General features: G+C 39.9%; 2 protein-coding genes across 2 annotated transcripts; one reads left to right on the top strand and one right to left on the bottom strand.

The window, feature by feature from the left end:
• Positions 1–7,495: 7,495 nt before the first annotated feature.
• On the bottom strand, positions 7,496–10,137 carry LOC137728344 (uncharacterized). The gene is made up of 3 exons (XM_068467156.1): positions 9,090–10,137; positions 8,742–8,772; positions 7,496–8,366 (listed from the first exon to the last, which is right to left on the bottom strand). Exons 1-3 carry the CDS (start codon positions 10,135–10,137, stop codon positions 7,496–7,498), a joined length of 1,950 nt encoding a protein of 649 aa, XP_068323257.1.
• Positions 10,138–11,811: 1,674 nt separating this feature from the next.
• LOC137728343 (cyclin-C1-2-like) lies at positions 11,812–14,584 on the top strand. The gene is made up of 8 exons (XM_068467155.1): positions 11,812–11,945; positions 12,028–12,072; positions 12,645–12,767; positions 12,949–12,956; positions 13,036–13,150; positions 13,307–13,357; positions 13,640–13,751; positions 14,041–14,584. The coding sequence occupies exons 1-8, from the start codon at positions 11,812–11,814 to the stop codon at positions 14,143–14,145; spliced, it is 693 nt and encodes a 230-aa protein (XP_068323256.1). The 3' UTR covers positions 14,146–14,584.
• The last annotated feature ends 6,536 nt before the right edge of the window (positions 14,585–21,120 follow it).

Raw genomic sequence — 21,120 nt, 5'->3', positions numbered from 1 at the left:
TTTCCAGTTTTTTTTTTTCAAATCTTATTGACAGGTAATTTAAATATATTATTCAGAGTAAAATGTTTTGTATTGCCCTCATGATCTACTTAATACTGTGATAATGTGAAGAAATATGACACACATCAGAAGTTTATCAAATTTTTGCATGTCCTCATAATAAGTTGGTTGATTCCTAATGTTACCAATTTGTTTTTAAGTAGAACATTAACTTCTGTCTGATACTACTTAATTGGCCATCCAATGATACGGTTTGGTGGTATTTCTCTTCACTTAAAAGTGAGAGATCTTGGGTTCGAATCTCGTGAATGGCGAGTCCGATACCAAATTAGGTTGCTCATTGTATAGCTTCGCCGAATTCCTCCTCTCCCAATGTAAAAATATCGATGTATTAAAAAAAATACTACTTAATTAGGAGCAACAATATTCTTATTTTACATTCCAATAACTCTGGTACTTTCACTAGGGTACTCATCCAATAATTGTAGGAAATAAAGATATTTAATATTCACAGTAAAAGCAAATCCACCGTTGGTGGCAGGCTCCCTTTTTAAGTTACTTTGAAGGAAATGGAACCCTTACCATAACTCGTTTCCTACTCACCGTAGGCTAACCTAAAGATAAGGAGAATGGCATATATATCAAACGAATTTACTGTCACATAATATTTCACTTAAATAATCTAGTATCATGTTTAAGTTTTTCTTCACATACCAATACATATTGTAACATTATCATAACGATGAACTTGTTCTATATAAATTTATTCAAAGACATGAAAAGTAATTACGAAAAGCATGGGGGTAAAAAGAGGACTGATGCTACCAATTTTGGCACTACACTAGTACAAAAAATACTTTGCGCGACGTAGGTCCTTCGTTGCACAAAATCAAGAAAATGTCATGCAAATATTTGCCCGACGAACCTTCGTTGCGTGCATATCATTGCACCAAGGCAGTGAAAGCAGGGTTTGCGGGACGAAGAAATGTCTTAGTAAACTTTTTGTTGTCACCTTATGTATTCAGGTATATAAGGGCTTGATTTAGTTATCCAAGAGTATTTTTAATATTTATTAATGAAACGAATTCATTCATGGTACAAAAAAAGCAAGCATAAAGAAGCAGACATGCTCTCAACACATGAACCCATGCCGTAAAAACAGCAGTAATTAGCAGGAGAGCCCAGCAGCAACGAAAAAATTGCAGACATGAAGAAAAATTTGCGACCCGGCAACAAAAAATTGAAGAAAAAATCGCATAAAATGATGCAACCCATGCCGTCCTAAGCCACACCTAACCGACTCCCTCCCAACCATACCGTCTTATATGTGATTTTGAATCGAACGAACCCACTTTAATTTGAAATTTTAATTTTAGAGGAATAAAATATGCTTGGATTTGTCAAAGGGTTATGCAACTGAATGATTGGTTGAGTGCTCTTTGCACATGCTGTTAGTTAGGTTTTTTTATAGAATGTTTTTTTGATTAAAACTCAAAGTTTTGAAGTCATTTTCATTAGTTTTTGTTTTTAACTTACTTCGGATCACAATTGAACTCTTACATAACTTGTTTCCCTATTTACCCTCACCGGTTAGGCTAGACTAAAGAGTGCGAATATACGTGCATTTTACTTCAATGATAAAAAGTAATAATGCATATGCACCCTAGTGTGAACATGTACGTTGAATGTGGGCGAAAACGTGAGTCTCATGTTATATGTCCTAGATTACTGACCACATTTTTATGCACCATTTGTTAGGTGGAAGATACCTTTCTCACTCTACGTTTATACACACAAATAATTGTACATCAAGAAACGAAAAACAGAGGAGCTGACAATGACAATGCTCACAATAGTCAAATGAAGATGGGAGTGTTAGAGTGGGGCTACATTTATGTCACGTCTATGTACGAGTAAGTGGAATAAAAAAGTGAAATTGAATTCGTATAATGGCATTTACTCTAGTGCTACTAAATATTGAGAAATCAAAAATTTGATGGGACTCATGCAAGTTATATTCTTTCAAAATAAAAAAATAAAAAAATAAAAAGAATTACAACTTTTCTCACAAAATTAAAATAAAATAAAATTTCACCAGAACATAAATAAACAAACAAGAATTAGCATATAAAATAGATTATTAGAATATGGACATTTTAGTAATCACATTGATTTTTCTTCCGATTCATGTGAATAAGTAAACCGTTTATATGATTTAGTTCTTAACAAATCTGATGTGTATGATGAAAAAAAGATATAGATGTTATAACTTTAGTGAATTCAAATTTCCAAACACCACATAACAATACGAAGCACGGAAAAATTAGTCAGGCTAAACAAGCTTTGAAGTGAAAATTTAAACCCAAATTAAAGGGTTCGGTAGATAATTATTTGTCTACGAGATGGGAACTTGTACTTTCCGGGAAAACAGAATCTGAAGGTCTGAACGACGAAGTAATTGACGATTGGGGGAACTCAGACACTTGGAAATCTCCCAGGAAAGAAAACAATGCTGCCAATTTCTGGACTTCGTCCCACCAGTATGCTCTTTTCGACACCGAAATTATTTCCCATGGAGAAATACCTTCCACACATAACACAAAGAGAAATGGAGAAAGGGGGTCACCTTGTCGAATCCCTTGCTTTAGGTGAACATATCCCACCAACTCGCCATTTACCTTAAACAAGTATGAAATGGTAGTCACACACGCCATCATCAAATTAATCCACTTGTCCGCAAAGCCCAACTTTTTCATCATTTGTTTGAGGAAACTCCATTCGATACGGTCGTACGCCTTACTTATATCCAGTTTCAATGCCATCACTCTATCCCATCCAGAAGACTTCTTATGCATATAATAAGCAATTTCCGAAGCTACCAAGCTATTATCCGAAATCAATCTCCCCGGCACAAAAGCACTCTGATTAGTAGAAATAATCTCCGGAAGCACCTTTTGAGTCTATTGGTTAAAACTTTGGAGCAAATTTTGTAAATGACATTACATAAACTAATCGGACGTAACTGTGTCATTCCTATCGAATCTTTATTCTTCGGAATAAGAGTAACATGAGTATAATTGATTTTTCAACATTCTTCCTGATGAGAGGAGAGCCCAGATGCCATTGCATACATCATTGCCAACAATATCCCAATGTTTTTGGTAAAAACCCGGAGACATTCCATCCGGTCCTAGAGCCTTAGTCGGATGCATTTGAAAAAGAGCAAATTTTATCTCTTGATCCTCAAACAGTTTCGTAAGGTCCTCATTCATACTCTCGGTAACCCTTGGTTGTACATACTGTAGAATTTTCTCTCCATTTGTTGGAGCCTCGGAGTCAAACAATTTTTCAAAGTAGCTCACTACTATCTCCTCCAAACCAACTTTATCCTCACGCCATAATCCTTGGTCATCAAATAATCCAGTCAACAAGTTTGCACACCTTATTCAGTTAGCCTATTGGTGAAAATATTTTGTGTTTTGATCGCCGAGTCTCAACCAATTTTCACGAGAATGTTGCCTCGAAAATGCTTCCTCCTGTGCAAGCAAAGAATGTAATTTATTATAGAGTTCATAACTTTGTGCTATTGACGTTTCCGTGAAAGGTTGTCCAAATAAGCTATTTAATTTATCCTCCGTCTCTGCGATCTCTTCTGGAATTCAGCGTTCGTTGTTCTTTGCCCACTTCAATAATTCCACTCTAGTAGCTTTAATTTTCTCCATCACTTGAAACATAGGAGACCCCACAATTTTCGAATTCCAACCCAACTGTACCATTTCTTGACACCCCTTTTGGCTGTCCAACCTTCTTCAAAGCGGAATGCTTTCTTGTACTTTCCTCTTTTACGAACCACCCACTCAAACAGAGTAGGGATATGATCCGAAGTCGTTGGTTTTAGATGTTCCACCCGGAATGACAAAAATAAGTCCATCCATTCCTGGTTTGCCAGAACTCGATCAAGTCGAACTTTGATGTCTCCACCCCTTGTAGTTGCCCAGGTAAATTTATTACCTAGATAACCAAGGTCATTAAACTGACATCTTGCCAACACTTCCTGAAGAAAACCCATCATCTGTCTTTCACTTCTTAAGTCACCACCTTCCTGCTCATCCGCTCTCAGGATTTCATTAAAATCTCCAATACAACACCAAGGTAATGATGAATTGGCATTAAGAGACTCAAGTAATTGCCATGATTTATGCCGATCCACTTCCGCTGGACAACCCTCCGTTTATTGCCACTGTCCCGAACACGTCCCTCCAAATTCTTCTCGCATGCATTTCTCTTCCCTAACTCAAGAAGTTTTCGTTGCGTTCGATAATATTTCTTTCGAATCTTCCATTTATTTCCAACACTTCGTTTAACTGTTCCTCGTTGTTCAGCCTGGTTCCCATAAATAAAGGGGGCTAAATTAAATGGGTCAGACCCTATAGAGAGTTCCGGACCTTCCTCTGCTCGCTGCCCCATGTTCATCAAATCGGACCCTTCAACAACCTCCTCCCTGCTGTTAATTCCAAAATTAAACTCCCCACCCATTGGCCCAAATTGATAGATTCCCATAGGCTGTCCCGCATGAAGCCTAAAACTAGACGGCCCGTTGAGCGTTTTCTCTCTAGTACACCCCCCATTTATTTCATGGGCAAGGCCTCCCTCAAATTGGGCTCCAACACAAATGTCATTTAGATTCTGCCCCCTTACTTGCGTCACGAGATTGTCAACTTCCACATTTATGCATAGTTGAATACTTAAATCTAAACGTTCATTCTTTGGCATTAATGCCATAGAATCATCCCCAAAATTTGTTTCAACCACCATCTCATTTAAATCAGGCAATGAATACCGTGATTTGTGCTGAGACCCGATCGTCTGCACCCCATGTCCCCATGTTCCTGTTCCCTGCTCGATTCAACCTCAGTCTTCTTCTCCTTTCTCCTGTCATCCCCTTTCCAGCTACTATCGTCATCAGAGACCATTTCTGGTGCTTCGTCCTCTTCATCCCCTGTAACTTTCATCACCTACCCAGGTTCTGGGCCCATCCCAAACCTCTTCCCTAGTGGTCTCCTATACTCCGGCAAAAGGATGTCCTCCTGGAACCAGCGTCTATATGGCTTTTGTTTGTTGTCACAACCACTCCCTTGATATCGGTCACATTGGTCTTCAACGTGGTTCATCATTCCGTACAAGCAACACGTCAATGGAAGCTTTTCATACCGAATATCAATGTCTACTATTTTCCCCTCAAGCTTGATTGAAATGCTGCGCCGAAGAGGTTTACTAACATCCAACCGAACCCGAACTCTCAAGATACTACCAAACTGATCCGTCTTTCTACTTTGATATGCAACCACGTATTCTCCCACCAGATTTTCTATGAACTTTCCCATCTCCCGTGTCATATAACACATCGATAAACCTCTCAACTGGATCCAAAATTCTTCGAACAGCAACGGGATCCTCAGAGGCTGCAATATGTCATCCATCTCCTCCAGCACCAATAATAATTGTTTATTATAAAGCCAAGGTCCTCCCCTGATGATTGCATTTCTTTCATGCTTCTTATCGAACACAAATCTATCTTCCTCGAGATCGGTTATAGTTATTAAACTTGGATTCAATCTATATTTTTTGAATAATGATCTGCTGCAATTGCAGCAGAGTTTTATAGACAGTTTACTATACACGCATGCAAATAAACAAAACAACTGGAAGTGGCATCCTTGCTGTCTATGAAACATCAGTCAGTATACACATGCAGTGGCCTTGCTGTCCACTATGCATGTGTCCTTATTGTTTAGAATAATCATACATCTTTAACGTGGGAACCATATTCCAATCTGTAAAGCACAGTGGAATCTGTAAAGCACAGTGCACTGCATGTGGAGCATCTTTAACACTCCCCCTCAAGTCGGAGCGTGAATGTCAATGACGCCTAACTTGCCTAGATGCGTTTGAAAAATAGGCGCATGCAGTGGCTTAGTAAACAAGTCTGCGACTTGTTCTCCCGTTCCGACATAGGAAGTTTTAATTTCTCCCCTTTCAACCCTCTCACGAACAGTGTGGCAATCGATCCCAATATGCTTTGTGCGTTCATGATACACAGGATTTGCAGCTATGTGTAAAGCCGCTTGGTTGTCACAAAATAACTTTGCCGGTTGGGAATGCTCAACACGTAAATCTTTCAACAAATATCGCAGCCAACTTAATTCACAAGTAGCTGCAGCCATGGATCGATACTCCGCTTCAGCAGAGGAACGAGCTATTGTAACTTGTTTCTTGCTTTTCCAGGACACAAGTGACTTTCCAAGGAAGATACAATAACCTGTCACTGATCGACGGGTAATGGGGCAACGTGCCCAATCTGCATCATAGTAACCGATTAAATGTAATTCACTTTGGGAAGAGAACATTAAGCCTTGTTCGGGTGCTTCTTTCAGATATTGGAGAAGGCGATGTGCTGCCTTAAGATGGTGAAGTTTGGGTTCTTGCATGAACTGACTGAGATTATTTACTGCGTAACGTCTGGCCTTGTAATGGTGAGATAGATCAGTTTACCAACCAAACGTCGATATCGAGTCGGGTCCTTGAGAGCATCACTACCAGTTGTTGTCAACACTAAATCAGGTTCCATGGGTACCTTGGCAGGTCTTACTCCAAGCAAACCAGCTTCCTCCAATATATCCAAGGTATATTTACGTTGGCAAATGGAGATCCCAGCCTTGGACCGTGCAACTTCGACACCAAGTAAATATTTTAATGGTCCGAGATCTTTAATTCTGAAACAACCACTAAGAAACTTCTTGAGTCGACTAATGGCTTCCTCATCATTTCCTGCAATGATCATGTCATCAACGTAGAGTAATACCACAGTAATAGATTGTCCACAGACCTGAGTGAATAACGAGTAATCCGCACGGGACTGTTGGAAGCCAATTTCTTGAATGGCAGATGAAAAACGTTGGAACCAGCAGCGAGAAGCTTGCTTGAGTCCGTATAACGATTTGTGGAGTCGACAAACCATGGTCTCCCCCTGTCGACGATATCCAGGAGGCGATATCATATAGACTTCTTCATGCAATGCACCGTGAAGGAAAGCATTTTGGACATCCATTTGATGAAGAGACCAGCTGCGAACAGCAGCAACAGTCAAGAGATAGCGGACAGTAATGAGTTTAGCAACTGGAGCAAACGTTTCTTTGTAATCAATCCCTTCGCGCTGTGTGAACCCTTTGGCGACAAGGCGGGCCTTGTAGCGTTCGATGGTACCATCGGAATGGTACTTAATTTTGAAGACCCATTTACAGCCAATGGGTCGTTGGTGAGGAGGGAGGGGAACCATAGTCCAGGTGGCTTCAAGGGCTTCAATCTCAGAGTTCATGGCTGCAAGCCAGTGAGGGTCATGACAGGCCTGCTCATAAGAGGCTGGTTCAACTAAGTGAGAGATGTTGTGGACAAAAGAGCAGTGAGCAGGAGAGAGATGGGAGTAAGAAACATACCGTTAAAGGGGATATCGGGTGCCGGACATGGTGGAAGGGATGACGCTGCGCTGAAGCAAAGCAGCATGATGTGTCTGGTAGTCACGAAGATGGGCAGGTGGGTGTTTAATGCGGTCGGAGTGGCGAAGAGAAGGAGGTTGCGAAGGTGAGGGAGCAGATGCTGGCGAGGGAGGGATGTTTGGGGGTGAATGAGTGATATCGGCAGTGGGAGGGAGGTCAGGAGTTGGAAGGGGTTGAGTTGAGAGGAGTGCAGGAGTGAGATCGTCATGAGGGATAGGTAAGACAGGGAAGTCGAGGTCTTTTTCTGGTGGTGAGGTAGCAAGGGGGAAAATATGCTCATGAAAGATGACACCACGAGAGGAAAAAACGCGTTTGCTATCAAGGTCATAAACACGGTAGCCCTTTTGGCCAAGGGGATAACCCAGGAAGAGGCAGCGACGAGCACGAGCATCAAATTTGTGGGAGGGGGTAAGGTTGGTGGCATAGCATAAACACCCAAAAACCCGGAGATGAGAGTATGTAGGTAGTGTCTCATGCAAGAGTTCATATGGAGATTTGTGGGAAAGTAAGGGTGCTGGAAGGCGATTGATAAGGTAACATGCAGTTTGTATACTCTCCCCCCAGAATTTTAAGGGTAGGTTAGCTTGAAATCGTAAGGCACGGGCAACGTTCAAAAGATGGCGATGTTTGCGTTCAACTACCCCGTTTTGTTGAGGGGTGTGTGCACAGGTGTGTTGAAAAAGGGTGTCATGAGTGTCTAAAAACGAACGCATAGATACAAATTCTCCCCCATTGTCTGCACGAAGGGTTTTAATGTCACGTGAAACTGGGTTTTGACCCAAGAAAAGAACGAGTGCAACAAGGTTTGTGTATCTGATTTAAATCGCATAAGATGAACCCATGTGAAACGGGTAAAGTCATCTACAATGGTGAGGAAGTAACGTGCCCCAGAGTGTGTATGGATTTTATGTGGCCCCCAAATATCACAGTGGATCAAATCAAAAGGAGCAACTGATTTTATTGAACTGGAAACAAAAGATGAACGAGTTTGTTTTGCTAAAGGATAAACATCACAAACATGTGTAGAATCAAAGATAATTTCTGGGATAGTCTGGGATAAAGAGTGAAGGGGAGCCGAGGATGGGTGCCCAAGACGTTGATGCTTAAGTGCCGAGGTACGTTTGACATGGTGAGCGAGATGAGGGTTTTGTGTTGGAGTGAGGTAGTAAAGTCCATCAAACTGCTTGCCCAGGCCAATCATCTTCTTCGTAGCCATGTCCTGCACAACACAAAAACCCGGGTAAAATATCACAATGCACTTCAATGCCCAGGTCAACTTACTCACAGATAACAAATTCACATGAAATTGTGGCACATGTAAAACTCCATCAAGAGTTATCTCGGGGGACAATTTAATGGACCCAATGGTTTTAATCGCAGCCTGTCCGCCATTTGGTAAACCAACAAAATCATGTTGGGTTTTAGTGTGATTATGGCTGAGTGATAAGTGAGAAACATGATCTGTGGCCCCGCTATCCACGATCCAATACAATGTTGGATCATAATGTGCAAAATGGCAGTTGGGTGTATAGATACCTGTTGCATGTGCAAGGGGCAGATCGGTACCATTCTTATTGCAAAGGAGAGCCATGAGTTGGTTGTACTCCTCGGTTGTGAACGTTGCATCAAATTTGTTGGAGGTTGTTGCTTTGGTAGCTGGCGACGGTAATGCTTCAACATTGTTGGAAGTTGGAGGTGCACGTCTATTTCTGGGCTGCACATTCTTCCCGTGCCATTTGTGTCCTTCAGGGAATCCAATAAGAAAAAAACAACGTTCGACTGGATGTCCTCCGTCACAGTAGCTGCATTTGAATATCTTCCGTGAATTAGGGTTGTTGGCACCATAGCCTCGTTTTGGTGCTGTCGAATGACTGGTTTGCATTGCATGGGCGATAGGTTCACGTCGATTTACCACATCCAATTGGCGTTCATGTTGAAGAACCAATCCATGGACTCGTCGTGTATCTGGAAGTGGGCTCATCATCAAGATAGAACCTCGTATGATTGAGTAACTCTCGTTCAGACCCATTAAGAACTGCATGACTTTCTCTTTTTCTTCCCTGTCTGCATGTGCCTTGGATCCCTCGCATTCACAGGCAATGGGCCCATGATATGATGCTAATTCATCCCAGAGAGCTTTCAATTTTGTGTAATAATCTGAAATAGATAGCTGTCCTTGTCGGTGTTCGACAATTTCTTGTCGAATTTGATAGATCCTGGAATCGTTTCCTTGCGAGAAACGATCCTCAAGATCTCTCCATGCTGCTGATGCAGTTTTGCAGTAGAGTATACTGTGGGCAATGTTGCCCTGCACGGATTGCCAAATCCAGGACAAGACCATGTCATTGCATCTCTGCCAAATTGGATACTTGGCATGAATGGTTGCGGGATTCTTGATTGATCCATCAATGAACCCTAGTTTGTTTTTGGCGCTGAGGGCGATTCGCATAGAACGGCTCCACTGTCCATAGTTGTGTCCATCAAGAAGTTGTGAGACTAAGACAAGGCTTGGTGAGTCTGAATGATGCAGAATGAGAGGATCAGATACATGGGGTATCGTCTCAGTTGGTCTTTCGTCGCCCATGGTGGCTGTGTTTAATGAAGATGGACTGGTTGTGTTTGTGGCGGAAGCAGAATGAGCTTTCTAGAGTCACCAAGATCGGTGCTCTGATACCATATTAAACTTGGATCCAATCTATATTTTTTGAATAATGATCTGCTGCAATTGCAGCAGAGTTTTATACACAGTTTACTATACACGCATGCAAATAAACAAAACAACTGGAAGTGGCATCCTTGCTGTCTATGAAACATCAGTCAGTATACACATGCAGTGGCCTTGCTGTCCACTATGCATGTGTCCTTGTTGTTTAGAATAATCATACATCTTTAACGTGGGAACCATATTCCAATCTGTAAAGCACAGTGGAATCTGTAAAGCACAGTGCACTGCATGTGGAGCATCTTTAACAATAGTCACATTTGCTCTCAGCCTCCACAGACTGCGCAACCATACTGCTTCATATGTGATTCTGAATCGACTCCCTCCTAACCATATTGTCCCATATGTGATTCTAAATCGAACGGAATCTACTTCAATTTGAAATTGTAATTTTAGATGAATAAAATTTGCTTAGATTATGTCAAGGGGTTATGCAACAGAAGGATTCGTTGAGTGCTCTTTGCACGCGCCTTTAGATAGGTTTTTTTGTTTTTTTTTGTTTCCCTTATTCTTATCATTAAATAAAGGTATAGAATGGTTTTTGGTTAAAACCCAAAATTTTGAAGCCATTTTCATTAGTTTTATTTTTTAACTCACTTCGGATCGCAATTAAACTCTTACATAACTTGTTTCCCTATTTACCCTCATCGGTTAGGCTAGACTAAAGACGTGCGAATGCATTTTACTTCAATGATAAAAAGTAATAATGCATATGCACCCTAGTGTGAACATGTACGATGAATGTGGGCGAAAACGTGGGTCTCATGTTATATGTCCTAGATTACTGACCACATATTTATGCACCATTTGTTTGGTGGAAGATACCTTGCTCACCCTACGTTAATACATACAAATAATTGTACGTAAAGAAACTAAAAACAGAGGAGCTAACAATGACAATGCTCACAATAGTCAAATGAAGATGGGAGTGCTGGAGTGGGGCAACATTTATGTCATGTCTATGTATGAGTAAGTGGAATAAAAAAGTGAAATTGAATTCAGACAACGACATTTACTCCAGTGCTACTAAATATTGAGAAATCAAAATTTTGATGGGACTCATGCAAGTTATATTCTCTCAAAAGAAAATTAAAAAAATAAAAAAATAAAAGAATTACAACTTTTTCTCACAAAACTAAAATAAAATAAAATATTACCGAAAGATAAATAAACAAACAAGAATTAGCATATAAAATAGATTACTAGAATATAGACATTTTAGTAATCACATTGATTTTTATTCCGATTCATGTGAATAAGTAAACCACTTATATGATTTAGTTCTTCAAAAATCTGATGTGTATGACGAAAATGTTTATCATATGGTTCTTTTGATGCGATCATATGACAACTTCTGAGGAAAACTAGAGTAATTTCCCTTAGAAGTTGGTCATATGGTGCGTTGGTGTTCTTGGCTTTTGCTTTCTTTCTTGAAGCGATTTCCTTAAAATGTTTATCATATGGTTCTTTTGATGCGATGGGACTCGCCGCCATAGAGCTTCTGCTACAAGATTAATGTATGTTGCTCAAATACACATGCATAGTACTGCTGATCGCTCACTATGTTTTTCATATCTACTTTACTATAAATTATTCATTTTTTGCTCTTTTTCCTTTTCCTTTCTTTCGGATATATCAAAATTGGCCCAACATGTAAAAGTGAGACAAAGGTCGGGCTCATCTACTTTATGTTCAGGAAAATTCTTAATTCACTTCTGCCTATCTATCTGATTTCTTATTTACTGTTTTCAGGGTTGTAGCTACCGCAGTTACATATATGAGACGAGTGTACACCAAGTACGTTAACTAATTATCTTATTGTAGTAGAAATGCTCAGTCACTAGCATGGTTTATTCCTTATTTGTGGTTGCTCTCTTCTGATAGTCCCGAGACTGTTAAACTTAACCCCCAAATCCTTCCTTTCACAATTGAGTTCATATCTGTTAAGTTTCTCATTTCTTTAGCTAAGCTACGTTTCTTTGCCTCTGAACTGATTATCACAATAACTACTAACCTAGGCATATCCTCCACTAATTGATTGTCAATCATGATTTTACGTGCCCATTGTCCGTTTGTTTTCATCTGCATATAGTTCACCCTGCTTATTATCAAATTTCGAGTACTTATTCCCCCAAAAAGTTCAGTGCAATGTATGCTTACGTATGGATGTTCAATCTTTATTCTATTATGATTGCATTGTTCCGATCTGTTGTATTCTGGGTTCACAACGCAACTTTGTCTCAATTCACCATACAGTTATTGTTGACATTCCCTTCTTTGGGCTTGCCGTTTAGTAGTCTATCGTTGCAGGACTTTGAATTTTAGATGTGATTTTTCTTTTCAAGCATAACATCTCGTTATTGCTTCAGGAAGAGTATGTCTGAGTATGATCCACGTCTTGTAGCTCCAACCTGCCTGTACCTGGCATCCAAAGCAGAAGAAAGCACAGTGCAAGCTAAACTTCTAGTATTTTACATAAGAAAGAAAGATTTGTAAGTATTGGTTGCTGAAAACAATAGATTCCTTTCTCCAATTTTTGTTATGATTTACTTGTTGTCGTTCTATTTATTATGGGTGGTGCCATCTGCACACCTCTTTTACCTCCCACACACCCTCTTAATTTCCGGCCGTCGGATCGAATGAAATGAAGAAAAGGGGCAAAAATTAACAAAGAGTATGTGGTAAGTAAAAAAGGGTGTGGATAGCACCACCCTTTATTATTGAAGCACTGACAGACAATCTGAAACATTTCTTTTACAGATACCGATGATAAGTATAGATATGAGATCAACGACATACTTGAAATGGAAATGAAGATTTTAGAAGCTCTCAACTATTATCTGGTTGAATACCATCCGTATCGCTCATTGTCTCAGTAAGTACTTTTTCTCAGTGTTGATGAACGGATGATTGCGGAGATGAATATCTCTTTATCTGCTTAGTTCCCCCTTGATAACGCTCTAAGTACAGTAATCTTCTCTTTTGTCCCTCCATTATTACTTTAAAACAATTTCACTCTATTTGTTTCCAGGTTGCTTCAGGATGCAGGCTTAAACGATATAAGTATGACTCAGTTAACTTGGTAAGTGCCCAATCTCCCAAGTGGTTTATTTTCGAACATTGTTATACGTATCTGAATGTTTACCTAGTGGCTATTTATTTATTTATACATCATCTTCAGAAACCCGGAACTCGTAACTTTGTTATTAGGGGTTTGTGTCTCTAGGGCACTGCTTGTTGTCAAGGAGTTTTAATACAGAAATGTCTCTTTGGTGTTTCTGATAAATGAGTATTTGTATTTATACATTCTCGCGCTCTCTAGAACTTAAACGGGAGGTAACCTTGACATTTTTGATATACACAGGGGAGTTGTAAATGACACGTACAAGATGGACCTTGCACTTGTACATCCTCCACACCTGATTGCTTTAGCTTGCATATACATTGCTAGCGTGCTTACTCTTGAAGGAACTTCTGTACAAATGGCTTGAAACTGGGGGAAAATATAGTTGCGTTCGGTCCAGCATGCGCACTGGCAATGTCACTTGTAGATTATTGCATAACGTGGTAAAAGATTATTTGTTTCTGCATATAGCATATCATCTTACTCTTGAGGGATCCGTTTATAAATCTAGTTTCTCCGACCGAATGGAGTTCTTGCGTCTGCATTTAGTGTATCACCATACTCCAGAGTTGGTAATAACAAGTGTAGCGCTTTCTTTCTGTTTGTACCCTGGGAATTAATTATAACACATATTTTGACAGGTGAAAAACATATCAATGGAGATACTAGATTTCTACGAAAACCACCGAACGATCCCGGATGAGAGGTTTAATTCTGCTCTCAATAAGCTTCCCTACAAATCATAGATGGCCGGAGAAGGCTAACGCTACTGAGAAACCATCGCCGGTCGATGTATGAAAAACTCTATCAATGGATGTTTCACCCTCCTGGAAGTGCAATAATGTTGTATAAATCAGAAAGACTCCGTTGTAAGTAACCTATCATGTAAGATTCTTCTTGGCCTGCTGCGTCTCTGTAATTACATTCACCAAGCACAAAATCATATCGTAGAAGTCGGTGTTCTCGAGATGCAAGGGAAGTGATTTCCGCAAAAGGTTGTGTGGAAATGATTTTCCAAAAATAAAGTGAGAGGTTAGATAGCAGAGAGTGAGAAGAAAGTACCTAGTTTCCTCTTGGCTCCAGATTTTGCGAAAAACTCCTTCCACTCGTCTGTTAAGACGAAAACCGGGTCGTCATCCTCTTCCTCTTCCAACCCACCATCATCGACCTCACCATACTCCGGCAATGTCCTGTTAACAAATTGATGAAAAACCAAATCTTGAATTGCCCAAGCTCAAAACGTGAAACAAAACTAAAAGCAAAAGAAAATGTTCAATAAGCTTGTAACCAACATGTGGGAACCTAAATTGGAGTTTGTTGAGGTGCAAAAATGCAAAATGCATTCATCTCGCAGAATTGGAACAATTAACTGGAACCAGAGGGACGAAAATCATACTTTGACCTTGAAGCAAAGAAGCTGAAGCCATTTACTGAGAGGTAGGATCGTCGTAGTACGCTTCTTTGAGCTCAGAAGGTTCTGAATTCAAATGGGTTGGGAAAGGAATGGCGGCGGCAGCTGGGGGTTCTTGGTTTTGCGGAAGAGGAAATTATAGTAATGGTCCTCAATTTTAATCAAATTGGAATAATGGTCCCTCAACTAAAAATCTATTACCATTGGTCCCTTAACTCATCAAAATGTGTAGTTATGGTCATTTTCATCAACTTCATTAGAATTTTGTCAAAATAAATTATGTTAGAAGGATCATTGCTACAATTGGGATCCCTCAACTCATCAAAACATGCATGTATGGTCATTTTCGTCAACTTCGTTAGAATTTTGTCAAAATGAGTTATGTTGGAATGACCATTGCTACAATTGGGTTAGAGTTGAGGGACCATTTCTCCAGTTGGATTAAAGTTGAGGGACCAATGGTAATGAATTTTTAGTTAAGGGACCATAGCTGCACATTTTAATGAGTTGAGGGACCAATGTTAATGGATTTATAGTTAAGGAACCATTGCTGATGATGATGATGGTGGAGGTGGTGGTGGAGATGGTGGAGTAAGCATGGCCGCCATGGCCTACTTCCATGTGGAGGATCCATGGGTTTGTTGGATGACTGATCGGCAATGGCAGCTGGATGGTTCGAAATCAATTTTTCAAGATCCGAACTAGATATGGATTGAAAGGCCAAATGGGCTAGGTCCTACTGTTTTGGTGTAACTCAATAATTCTTCATACAAGTTTAAATGGGCTTCTATTTTTTTAATTTTTTTTTTAACAAAAGATAGCATTAGTGGATTAAAGTATTAGTTGCTAAAGGAGAGGACTAAGATGGGAAATTCCTGATAAAGCAGGATCAATAGAGATCTAACCTGTGCCATGGTGCATAAACATAATTGTTTTCAGCCACTACGGTACCATAAGACCCTTATGTAAATCTTCAAAGTGTGAATAAAAACATGAACCTGCAACAAGACTTGAAGTTTAATTGGCTCCGTATCCTACATTCAAGGTTGCAAATGACTTTTTCATACACAATATAGCTTGCATAGGAAAAACATGACCCTGTTTGAAATTGGACTAAGATGGGGAGATTTGGGAGGCAAGGCCATCTTCAACCGAAGGATGGCTAGATGACTCGCTTTAGCCTTCCAAGGAATTAATATTTTAATGAACAATGCCATGTCATATTTCTTACCATCTCCAACCGATGGACCAGAGGATCATATGTCAAACATAGCTCTATGACAAAAAACCATCTCCAACCGACGAGGCCAAAGGGTCGTAGGGCCAAACATAATTTATTATTTTAATTTAAAAACTACAACAACTTAAATTTAAAGTTTATAATCATCCGTCATTGTAGGATTATAGTCGGAGGTAAACAACTGCCGTCGGGCCATAATTTCCCTCATTTTCTTATCAAAATAGGCCTTACTCATTAGAGTGTAATCTGAAATGTAACATCCCACATCGCTCGACGAAGGAGGGGGTGATGTGCCTTATATGTACATACCCACCTTCATATAGCACCAGGCATTTTGGGAACTCACTAGCTTCGGGTTCCGTCAGAACTTCGAAGTTAAGCAAGTTCGGGCAAGAGCATTCCCAGGATGGATGACCCACTGGGAAGTTCTCGTGTGAATTCCTAGAAACAAAACCGTGAGGGTATGGCCGGGGTCCAAAGCGGATAATATCGTGCTATGGCGAAGCCGGACTGGGATGTGACAATTTGGTATCAGAGTCACTCTGCCGTGTGGTACAAGTATGTCGACGAGAACGTCGGACCCCTAAGGGGGGTGGATTGTAACATCCCACATCGACCAACGGAGAGGGAGTGATGTGCCTTATATGTACATACCCACCTCCATATAGCGTGAGGCCTTTTGGGAACTCACTGGCTTCGCGTTCCATCGGAACTCCCAAGTTAAGCGAGTTTAGGCAAGAACAATCCCAGGATGGATGACCCATTGGGAAGTTATCGTGTGAGTTCCCAGAAACAAAACCGTGAGGGCGTGTCCGAAAGTGGACAATATCGTACGGGCGAGAGCATTTCCATGATAGGTAACCCACTGGGAAGTTCTTGTGTGAGTTATTAGAAACAAAACCTTGAAGGTGTGGCCCAAAACGGACAATATCGTGCTACGGCGGAGCCGGTCTAGGATGTGACAGAATGGTATCAGAGCCACTCTGCCGTGTGGTGCGAGTGTGCCGATGAAGACGCCAAGTTCCCTTTAAGTGGGTGGATTGTAACATCCCACATCGCCTAACGGAGAAGGGTGATGTTCTTTATATGTACATGCACACCTCCATATAGCACCAGGCCTTTTGGGAACTCACTGACTTCGGGTTTCGTCGAAACTTCGAAGTTAAAGTGAGTTCGGGCGAGATCATTCCTAGGATGGGTGACCTACTAGGAAGTTCTTACGTGAGTTCCTAAAAACAAAACCGTGAAGGCGTGGCTGGGGCCCAAAGCGGACAATATCGTGCTACGGTGGAGTCGAGCCGGGGATGTGGTGGGGGTCCAGGCGGGGATGTGACAATTTGGTATCAGAGCCAATCCTTGGCCGGAAGTGTGCCGATAAGGACGTCGGGCCCCTAAGGGGGTGGATTGTTAGATCTTACATTGCCTAGTGAAGTGGATCCTGTAAGCCTTATATGTATATTCTCATCTTTACCTAGCACGAGGCCTTTTTTGGAACTCACTAGCTTCTGGTTCCATCGGAACTCTAAAGTTAAGCGAGCTCGGGCGAGAGCATTCCCAAAATGGGTGACCCATTGGGAAGATCTCGTGTGAGTTTCTAGAAACAAAACAGTGAGGACGTGGCCCAAAGCAGACAATATCGTGCTACGGCGGAGTCGATCTGGAATGTGACATAATGGTATCAGAGCCACTTTTCCGTGTGGTGCGAGTCTGCCGAAGAGGCTGTTAGACCCCTAAGGGGGGGGTGGGTTGTAACATCCCACATTACCCGACATAAAGGGGTGTTGTGCCTTATATGTACATGCCCACCTCCATATAGCACCAGACCTTTTGGGAACTCACTGGTTTCGGGTTCCGTGGAAACTTCGAAGTTAAGCGAGTTCGGGCGAGAGCATTCCCATGATGGGTAACCCACTTGGAAGTTATCGCGTGAGTTCCCAGAAACAAAACCGTGAAGGTGTGGTCGAGGTCCAAAGCGAACAGTATCGTGCTACGGCGAAGCCGGACTGGGATGTGACATGAAGTGTTCCTTTGCATATTCCTATCATCCATCTCTTCTTGTATTTGTTTAGCCCGTTCTTCATGCCTACAGTTTATTTCTTCCACGGTAATGGCATTTTGCTCCGCCATTAATCACAAAGAGGCCGCCATTTCCTGTTGAAAGGCATAATTATCCTTTGCCTTGCCTTTTTCCTTCAATTTTCGGGCCTTATTTCGTCCCATAGCCCTAGATGGAACCTTCACCCTAAGACGGATTTTCTACCCTTGTTTCTTGAATGTAGGAGATCCATCTTCATCACCATCTGCAGTTGAGGATGCATTTCCGAACACCGGCGTAGGACTTACTCTATGTTGAGGTGGATCTTCAAATAACACCCACCATTTACAAATTTCCCAATAATCATGATGTTGAAAGGGTTTTGAGTTGTCCTCCATATACAATTCCTCTACTTGGCATACCTAGAAAATATAATTACAAAAATTAAAGAAAATTAATTTATGAAATTAAATGTAATATAATTAAATATTTAAAATAAATTGTGAAAACACTTACTTCGTCGTAGTAATTGACGCCAGTTTCATGTCTACTTGTGGCCGTTAACAGTGCTTGATGCCATTTATTCAAACTTGGATGAAGATGTTTCTTCCATCTTGAAGAACAACTTTCGTGGTTTCGGGTATTTGGTGGAGTGGTGCATTTATAGAACTCATAATATTTTTTGGACGTACAAGTCCAAACACCTTCACTTGTTTGAGAACTCCCCCTCAGTCTATCTTCTGAGACCCATCTATAAGCCCTGCAAAGAACTTCATCTTCTTTTCAGGTTCAAGCCCTACCTTTCATTGCAAATGTGGCCATTCGAAAATTATTGAAAAAATTGAAGGAAAAATTATTGAAAGAGGTAAGAAAATAGAATGTGAAGAATTGAAATAGAATGAAGTAAGATAGTATGGAACGGTGAAAATTATGTGAGAAATGGTGTAGGAATGGCTTAGGTATTTATGGGAAAAAAATGGGAATTTTTTAAAAGTTTTCAAAAAAAATTTGGCCCAAAAAAAAAAAAAATCAAATCCAACAACTATATAACGTCAGTTAGTCGTTAGTTTCAAATAATTAGGCCGGCCCGGGCCTAGCTAGCTGGCTCATTTGGGCCTGCTAGTTAGCCTGTGGGGCCCACGAGCCCTTTGGCCTAACCCTCGGTTAGAGACTGTTTTTATGTTATTTCAGACTATTTTCGGCTCTCTGGCCCTCTGACCGGATCGGTTGGAGATGGCCTAAGGTTGTCAATACTATCTTAGATCCTCAACCTAAGGCCATCTCCAACCGAGGACTGGCCAAAGGACTTGTTTTAGCCCTCTAGCCCTCTAAGATATTAATATTTTAATGAACAGTATATGACCATATTTGATTCCATCTACAACCGAGGGCCAAAGGGCCATAAGGCTCGTTTTAGCCATATCACAAAAAAACTGTCTCCAACCAAGGGCCAAAAAGCCATAGGGCCCAACATAATTTATTATTTAAATTTAAAAACTACAACAATTTAAATTCAAATCCAACATCAACTTAAATTTAAAAACTACAACGGTAACTGACCAAAAAAAAATAGAACTTAAATTTAATGAATGGTTTAGGTATTTATAGGAAAAAAAATTAGAATTTTTAAGAGTTTAAAAAAACAAATTGGCCCAAAAAACTCAAAAAAAAAAAAAAAAAAAAATTGAATACAACGGCTAGTCAGCTAGTCATTGGATTCAAAATTTTCTTTAAGCATTCCTGTCGATTATAATCGACAAGAATGTATTTATATTAAATATAAATGCATTCCTATCGGTTATATCCGACAAGATTTTTTGAATTTCTGGCCAGCCTCAAGCTGGCTGGCTGGCTGCATGCAGCCATCACTTTGGCCCTTTCAGATTACATGGGGCCCACAAACCCTCTAGCCTAGCCCTCGGTTGGAGACGGTTTTCGGGCTATTTTCAGCCCTCTAGATCTTTCGGTTGGAGATGGCCTGAGTCACTAAGTACTACGATTTAGTGATATTCGTCTTCACTTGTAAGTGAGAAGTCTTAGGTTCAATTCTCGCCAAATGCGAGTTTGAACCACATTATTAATAGCCTAATGTGAGGCTAAATCCATCTCATTCCCTTAGTGTAGATAATATCACTTGTTCAAAAGAAGAAAAAAAAAACCTAGAGAAATATCACGTGACTAAATTGCAGTTGCTAATATATACATATATATATATACACATATACATACATACATACATACATACATACATACATATATATATATATATATGTTGTGTGTGTGTGTGTACGTACGTATGTGTGATTCTTTAAACATTCGTGATTCCTTAATAATAATGTTAATAATAATAAAATATAACAATTATGGCATCTAACATCACTCTTATACGTGCCATATTAATTAACATTTGATCCTTTGGAATATACTTGTATACTATGACTTTTTGTGGAAATCTTTGACCACCACTAAAGGATTGAACTAACTTTAAATACGTGATTTTCACATATTTTTTAGTTTTTGACACACCTTTCTTTATTTATAACATCAGATTGAATGAATCAAATGAAATCAACATCCAGAATTAAACAAAAATGTGTAAGAAGCTAAAAATTGTGTAGAAATCACTTCCTTAACTTTATATGCATCGCATTAACTCTAAGATTATGTACCATAATTTTTAAGGTCATATTCCTTTCAAACAAAACAAAACAAAAACCTTTGAGTTGACCAATAAAATATGACAAAATAGAATAAACTTTTGGAATATAAGTAACTTCTTACTGGAAAATTGGAAACATTTTTCGTTGCATATAAATAAGATTTTGAAAGGCATGCATAAACCTTTTATGTTCATCATTTAAAAAGAGCTATTTTTAGTGTGTAAGACTATGAATTTGTTTATGACTGCGATTAAAAGCGTTTTATGATAACTAAAAACGTTGATTAAAAGCGTTTTATGATAACTAAAAAAGTTTATATCCACATTAGTCAAGAAAAAAAAAACCACCTAAAAGTGATTTGTGGATAGTTAGTTT

The sequence above is a fragment of the Pyrus communis genome, chromosome 3, assembly GCF_963583255.1.
Source record: "Pyrus communis chromosome 3, drPyrComm1.1, whole genome shotgun sequence".
In the NCBI taxonomy this organism is placed as follows: Eukaryota; Viridiplantae; Streptophyta; class Magnoliopsida; order Rosales; family Rosaceae; genus Pyrus; species Pyrus communis.
This window is presented reverse-complemented; position numbering and strand designations above follow the sequence as displayed.